The sequence below is a fragment of the Ctenocephalides felis genome, unplaced genomic scaffold (genome assembly GCF_003426905.1).
Source record: "Ctenocephalides felis isolate EL2017-DRISC unplaced genomic scaffold, ASM342690v1 CF-g0.4_SCAFFOLD_03571, whole genome shotgun sequence".
Lineage (NCBI taxonomy): Eukaryota > Metazoa > Arthropoda > Insecta > Siphonaptera > Pulicidae > Ctenocephalides > Ctenocephalides felis.
The window spans coordinates 6,079,603-6,086,908 of record NW_020539725.1 but is presented as its reverse complement, the minus strand read 5'-3'; the positions used below and the strand labels follow the sequence as shown (position 1 = coordinate 6,086,908).

General features: G+C 31.1%; 1 protein-coding gene and 1 long non-coding RNA gene across 2 annotated transcripts; both read left to right on the top strand.

Moving 5' to 3' along the window:
- The first annotated feature begins 1,423 nt into the window (after positions 1 to 1,423).
- LOC113387026 lies at positions 1,424 to 2,028 on the top strand. Its single transcript, XR_003368038.1, has 3 exons — positions 1,424 to 1,528; positions 1,599 to 1,692; positions 1,981 to 2,028. It is a non-coding gene; the product is annotated as an uncharacterized LOC113387026 (long non-coding RNA).
- A 3,674-nt stretch (positions 2,029 to 5,702) lies between these two features.
- LOC113387022 (dehydrogenase/reductase SDR family member 4-like) lies at positions 5,703 to 7,272 on the top strand. The gene is made up of 6 exons (XM_026624781.1): positions 5,703 to 5,944; positions 6,032 to 6,287; positions 6,416 to 6,562; positions 6,632 to 6,766; positions 6,829 to 6,884; positions 6,955 to 7,272. Exons 1-6 carry the CDS (start codon positions 5,829 to 5,831, stop codon positions 7,067 to 7,069), a joined length of 825 nt encoding a protein of 274 aa, XP_026480566.1. The 5' UTR covers positions 5,703 to 5,828; the 3' UTR covers positions 7,070 to 7,272.
- The last annotated feature ends 34 nt before the right edge of the window (positions 7,273 to 7,306 follow it).

Genomic DNA, 7,306 nt, shown 5'->3' with positions numbered 1-7,306 from the left:
ATTGTGTATGACGATTAGACTAATACTTTATCTTAACGGAGATACTATAAAATATTATAGTCCTACGAAAAGTATAAAGTGAATCTGCCGCTTCTAACATGGATTATTTTACTTATTCGTCATCTGTAAATGGTTTTTATTTTTAGCTAGCAAATGCGCTATTTATATGTTGCAATCGTAGCTCCTTTATGTTGTTGCAGCGTTTTAGTAAAAAAACTTTGCTGTTTAGTCATTGAAAATGTTAAGGAATTTTTTAACTTTCCGTAGGGTAAGTTATTGTAATAGGCCGAAAATCAAAATTGAAAATTTTTACATTCTCGACGTTTTGAAGGTTTCTGAACGTTTTGGCATACCTCAAAAAAATGGACGTGTGTGTGTGTGTATCTATGTATGGATACAAATTTCCAGTCACGTTTTCGGGCGCACGGATCAACCGATTTGAATGGTTCAAAAAACATTCGATTCCTATTTTTGGCAAAGGCAGGTCCAACCGTTTTGAAGATACGGAGCAAAAAGTGCAGAAATAGAAATCGACTTTTTGAGAGAACGGAGTATCCGATTTGAATGATCTAAAAACATTCAATTACCCAGACAGCACAAGACATGCCAGGGAATGTCCCACTTGTCCTCACAATCTCCTAATATCGCGATATCCTATGAATATCCTATGAATATGCAACGGGACGTCTCAAAACCAAAGGACTCGAGCAGGTATAACGCAGGGTTCACGAACATGTCGCTCTCGTACGCGCACGGCTGAGACCTCTAATCCTCTAAAACGTATATGTTTGTCCCTTTCTTTCGTCGCGTCGGTTTGCGCCCTTTAAGAAGGTAGCGTCATCAAACAGACGATATATATGTGGAATTATCATAGTTTTTGAGTAATTGAGTAATAATAGTGAAAATTTTATTTGTTTTATATAATTATATGAGCGTGTGTTATAAATAATTAATATTATTTATGAAAATACTCTAAAATTGAGTAATAATAGTGGAAATTTTATGTGTTCTATATAATTATATGTGCGTGTGTGTTATAAATATTGCAGCAACATATTGAAAGGGGGGCAGATATAAACGATGGTAATTAAAGCTTTCTGTGTACTGTTATTTGAAATACTATGTACTAGTACAAATAGAATTTTTAATTTAATGCTGACATTTCCACCCTGCCAGCTTATCCAGCAGCCATGCCTAATTTTGTATCAAATGCTGTGTTTGAAAGAGAATTAACAAAGAAGAAATGCTCTCCACTATGTTTGTTGGAGGAGCTTCAACTTATGGATGAGGCATTCTTCTGAGCAAAGATATCAAAAATACAATTGGTAATCAAAAGTTTATATAAATTTATTTTTATTTGTTAACTTTATCATATACTAAACAAACTTTCTCTTATATTCTGTATTAGCCATCAGAGTCCAGCTATGAAAATCCATTTTTGATGATGGTTTGGACAAAGAATTTTGCTAGGGACGAGGAAAGGGCAAAAATAAATTTTGTGATCTAGTGCCTTGCGATGTCATCACAGGTAATTTATATATCTTATACTTATGATGTGTTGTAAATTATGAATTAAACTAATATATAATTAATTCCAGGAATTGCTTTGAAAAATTTGCCGCATGAGACATAGTTTACTGTTTCAGAGGCTGCAAAAAGCTGGCTGCGACGTGCCAATAAATATTATACAAGGTATTTTTGTGAGATGTGTACTATATGTTTTCCTATTTACAAAAAAATCATGATTATTGACTGGTTAGTTGTATCAATGTTAGTGCAAAATTTGTGCTGTGTACACATTTTTAGATGTAAAAAACCAAGTTTAATATTCACTCATAATGACATCAAATTGTGTCGATATATTTGGAATTAGAGATTATTTTATAAATCTCTGTCTATTTTGATTGATGTATCGCTCTTAAAGAACTTACTCATATTATATACATATATATGCATTTATTCATTTGTTTTCTATTTCAGGAGAGAAAATCAACCATGAACTAGGATTGAATGCCGAATTAATTATATTTTTAATACTGTAAAATAAGTTATTTTGAATTAAAGTTGTATATATTAAATTTTGTTATAAAATTATCTCAGGATTTTGTTATTTTGTAATAAAAGTTTACTTTGTGAAATTGTATTCTTTTATTTTATTTTTAATCCAAATTTATTTTTCATCTAAAAAGTAAAAAACAATTCCATAATTATATCCTATTCATGTCCGGTTTATGTCCGGAATATCCCGCGCGGGATATCCTACAGAACGTCCCATAGGTGCGACATATTAACATGTTTCGGATAAGATCAGGATAAGCGGGATATCCGTAAGGCTATCGCAGGGACAATGAATGTCCGCGCGTGGATATCCTGTGGACGTTTTCCAGGATGTCTTGTGTTGTCTGGGTAGTAATGATTGGGACAAGTGTTTATTAGTTTTTGGCAAAGGTAGGGCCCAGCCATTTCGAAGATAAATATGTAAAAAATGGAAGTTTTTGAAAGAAGTAAGCGTCCGATTTAAATGATTCAAAAAACTTTCTGCTTGTCTTAACAAAATAATTGATATTGTAAAAAAAATTTTTTTGTTTTTTTTTAACTTTTTTTTTTTCAAAAAAATTTTTTTTGAATATCGAAAATAATTCAGATTTTATTTTAATTCTGACTATAGTTCTAATATACTTTAAACAAATAATTTCAACTTTGCAATTCAGTTATATAATTCTTATAAATATTAGACAATGTTACAATATTAATAATATCTATTGAAAACATTCAGTATTCTTCGAACATTTCGTTACGGTACGAGAAGTTCCAGCAATTTGCCTTAAGGCACAATGCCATACACCCCACTTAGTTTTCTTCTAATTTCAGAGTTTATTGGATAGTCACTATCAAAATTGAATGGACGGTTTTAAAATGTCGTTTAATACTTTTCTTTAGAATCGCAACACCCTTATTACACAATAAACAAATATACTTCCCTTTATTATCAACAAAACAATAAAGATTAATTCATTAATCGTTAAAATAATATGTTATTCTTGTACATTCATGATTAATTTGAATTATTTGATGTTTTTAAAAACACTGTCACTGGACTCCGTGGTATATCATGTGAAAAATACTTCGCACGGACTATTCCATCCCCAAAAATAGCACACGTTCTTAGACGAGATCTAGCACATCTATGCTGCGTCTCCACTGTTACGAATCCGTGCGGCGAATGGTGCGTCACGAACAAATTTGCGCAGCGGAGTGATACTGTGCGAACGCACGAATTTCCTTCAAATTTGTCCACTGCGCATGTCCATAGCGCACTTTTTTCTTCTTTTTTGTTTGAAAATGGAAGGGGGGGTTTATTTTTAGAATCACGTACCCTGCCGAACATGGTCGAAGCGACACGAAAATTTCAATAGCTTGCGTTCGCGGCGCTCGCTCCCGCCGCGAGCAACCCGACGCATCGGGCTGCGAGAATACCCGAACCGATACTAATGGATTAGCGTCAAAGCGTGGATCAAAAATGTAAGTAAGCAGTCATTAAAATTGATGTACTAATTATAATTTTATCTAACTATTAGTATAGGAAATACATCGGTAATTAAGTTATAGATATGTTGGAATATATGTATATCCAACTAAAATATATTTTGGTAGACTTTATTTATCATATTTCAGAGTTAATTTTATATCATCATGATATTATCATGTATATATATATATATATATATATATATATATATAATAATATATATATATATATATAATACATATATATATATTATATATATATGTATTATATATATATATATATATATATATATATATATACTCTTACTACTTATATGACGTATCATATATTTATAACTAAAAATAAATTAAATGTTTCAAAAAAAAATGGTAATATTGTAATATTTGCAATTACGCTAAATATCATTTAAAATCTTATTAATATGCAGACTGAATTTTTGCTCAAAGTCTTTTCTGACAAGTATTTATATTTAGAACAGAAGTAATAATTTTTATTCAAAACTGATAATTGTTGGTCAGCCTGCATTCTGTATTCGTATCCGTTATTTCTTTGAACTTGTACGTAAACGTTGATCTGTGCTACGGTATAAGTTCAATTGTACAGTGAAGGCATTGAGATATTTCATCTTATCCTCAATTTTGAAAATGGATATGCGTAGAGAAGATGTTATACTTCTTTACACTTCTTATAATTGAACTGTATCAAGAAAAAAAATATTATGGAATCCTAAAAATTTCAAATGTATCAAATTGCTCGCAGTGTACGTCGCGCACAAGAGCCAACGCATGCGTGCGTCGCGAACAGATTCGCCGCACGGATTCGTGCAGTGGAGACGCAGCATAAAGTCCATAACAAAGCGGCGTTTCATTTATTTTCACTATCGACCACGTGCTTCTTAGTCGCCAGAGCAATAAAGGACCAGAACAGGAGTCGTGGAATTAAACCGCTATGTCTATCATACTTTTACATTAACTGAGGGCGCATTCAAAGTTGATCGGGGGCGCCATGGCGCCCGCGGGCTCGCGTTGCCAACCTCTGCCTTAAGGCAAACTGCATGAACTCCCCGAAATGTAGTAATAATCGACTGAATCTATAAGAAATGAACATATAAATTTATACGTATACCGAGAGTTAGTGTAGGGCATTATAATGTGAGAAACTATTGCAGACTATTCAATTTTGAACTTTTTTTTTATTACACGAAAAAAATTCTAACACCAAGGCCAAATTATTCAAATTTTAATTTATTTTTATATAATTAACTCATATTAAATTTAATATATATTTAACTATTGCAAAGAATTTGAAAATAAAAAAAATAGTTTGGGCTATAAACATGTTACAATTATCAGCACGAACGTCACCAGAAGAATTGAAGTAATTGCGGAGAATTTGGAGGCAAAAAAATTAGCAAATGAGGAAGCTCATCAGTTCAGGCTAATGGATTCTAGGATTGGGGCATAGATAAAAGAAGAGTATATGAACTGGGGACTCTGAATATATTCCCGATTATAACAAATAGATTAAAAAGACGGACACTCATAAGTTTCACACTAAATTATATGTATTTATAAATTATATTGTACACGTGTTTATAATTAGGTATTACTAAATCTATGTAATATATATGCTACTAATTAGTATCGATATTACATAGATTTAGTAATACCTTCTTACGAATACCTTCTTAAGAAAATAAAGTTATAAAAAATCTTTTATTTTTTCAAAATTTTATACCCGATACTAATTAGTATCATATATATTACATAGATTTAGTAATACCTTCTTACGAATACCTTCTTAAGAAAATAAAGTTATAAAAAATCTTTTAATTTTTTCAAAATTTTATACCGATGCGCCGTCTCAAATTTAGTATTGCGCCCTTGAAGGCAACATGTTGCCGACCCCTGCCTTAAGGCAAAATGCCACTTACAACTAGTAAGTTTGATGCAGCAACAAAAAAAATAAACAAACAAAAGAGTCTTTAGATCATTAATATCTTATATCCATTCTCATGTTGTTTATTTAAGTTTTATATGTTTATTTATGAATGTTTAATTTTAGGTTAGATCTACACTGAAACGCTGATATCGATAATTAAAAGTGTGAAGTCCAAAGTACCTTTCAAAATAGATTGTTTTGCAAATTCATTCTTACAAAGCCGCTTGTTTAATTCCAAAATTGTATTTTTGATCAGTAAATGCATCTAGTTTAAACATTAAGCCAAAGATATCATTTGTCATACTGAAGAAAATTAACGTTCAAATTATTTCAATTTATATTCTCGTACTTTCATTCAATGAAACTTCTAAATGCGATTTTCAATATATCTAGAACAATGCACTCAACAAGTAATAAAGTTTACTGCAACAGGTTAACTGGAAAAGTAGCAGTTGTAACTGCTTCCACTGATGGGTATTTATATAGACAATTTTCTTCCATAAATCATTTATATATATATATATATATATATATATATATATATATATATATATATTATAGGATAGGATTTGCAATAGCAAAGCGTTTAGGAGTTGAAGGAGCTAAAGTAGTAGTGAGTAGTCGCAAATCTAAAAATGTAGAATCAGCTGTATCTACTTTGTTAAAGGAAGGCCTTGATGCACATGGTGTAGTTTGTCATGTTTCAAAAGCAGAAGATAGAAAAGCACTTTACGACCAAGCAGTACAAAAATATGGGGGTATTGATATATTAGTTTCTAATGCTGCTGTTAATCCAACAGTTGGGCATGTATTGCAAGTAAGAGATGTTTATAAAATGATACCATAATTTATTCAGAGGTTTGATTTGATGATCAGTTGTCACTTTGCCTCATTGTCTTTAAATAATTATTGGTGGTTATAAACATTATGTTCATAAATTTTTAGTGCGATGAACAATCTTGGGATAAAATATTTGATGTGAATGTAAAATCATCATTCTTGCTAGCTAAAGAAGTCTTACCATATCTTCGAAAGAGAGGAGGTGGTAGCATTGTATTTGTATCTTCAATTGCTGGTCTTCAACCATTTCCAGTAAGACATTCAATCAAGATGAATCTAAGAAAGCTTATTATAAACAATAAATTAAAAAATATATTATAGATTTTGGGTGCATATTCTGTGAGTAAAACTGCTCTGTTTGGTTTAACTAAAGCTGCTAGTCATGATCTTGCTTCAGAAAACATTCGTGTAAATTGTATTGCTCCTGGCATTGTAAAGACTAAATTTTCCAGTGCTGTAAGTATTTTTATATTTATTATTAAAAAAAAACGGAATTTGTGTAACACTACTTTCTGTAGTTACATGAGAGTGAAACTGCAAAAGAAGCAGCTTTGATGAATGTTCCCATGAGAAGGTATTTTTGAAATCTTTCAGAAAATTATATGATTTGGTAGAGTGGATATATCTATATAGTAATTTTACAGACTCGCAGATCCATCAGAGATGTCTGGAGTAGTTGCTTTTCTGGTGTCAGACGATGCTAGTTATATTACAGGTGAAACATTAGTGGCTGCAGGTGGTATGCCATCACGACTTTAATTGGAATTTTAAATATTTTACTCTAATTTTGGATTTTATAAACTGCTTGGGTATATTGGATATATGAATTAACAATTCTAGCAATGTGAGAAAAACTGAATTAGCTTATGGTGGTAATACATAAACACAGCTACTCTATAATTGTATATAAGCTGCATCAGCTATTCTATAATTTTGTATAATAAACCATTTGGAAAAATGAGGCCTAATTTTATATTTAATTACAATTGAAACTAA

Excerpts from the sequence above, each read along its gene's own strand:
- LOC113387022 (XM_026624781.1), top strand. The coding sequence starts at position 5,829 with ATGAAACTTCTAAATGCGATTTTCAATATATCTAGAACAATGCACTCA. Across the intron at positions 6,563-6,631 it reads CTGGTCTTCAACCATTTCCA|ATTTTGGGTGCATATTCTGT; the intron begins GTAAGACATTCA and ends AATATATTATAG. Across the intron at positions 6,767-6,828 it reads AGACTAAATTTTCCAGTGCT|TTACATGAGAGTGAAACTGC; the intron begins GTAAGTATTTTT and ends TACTTTCTGTAG.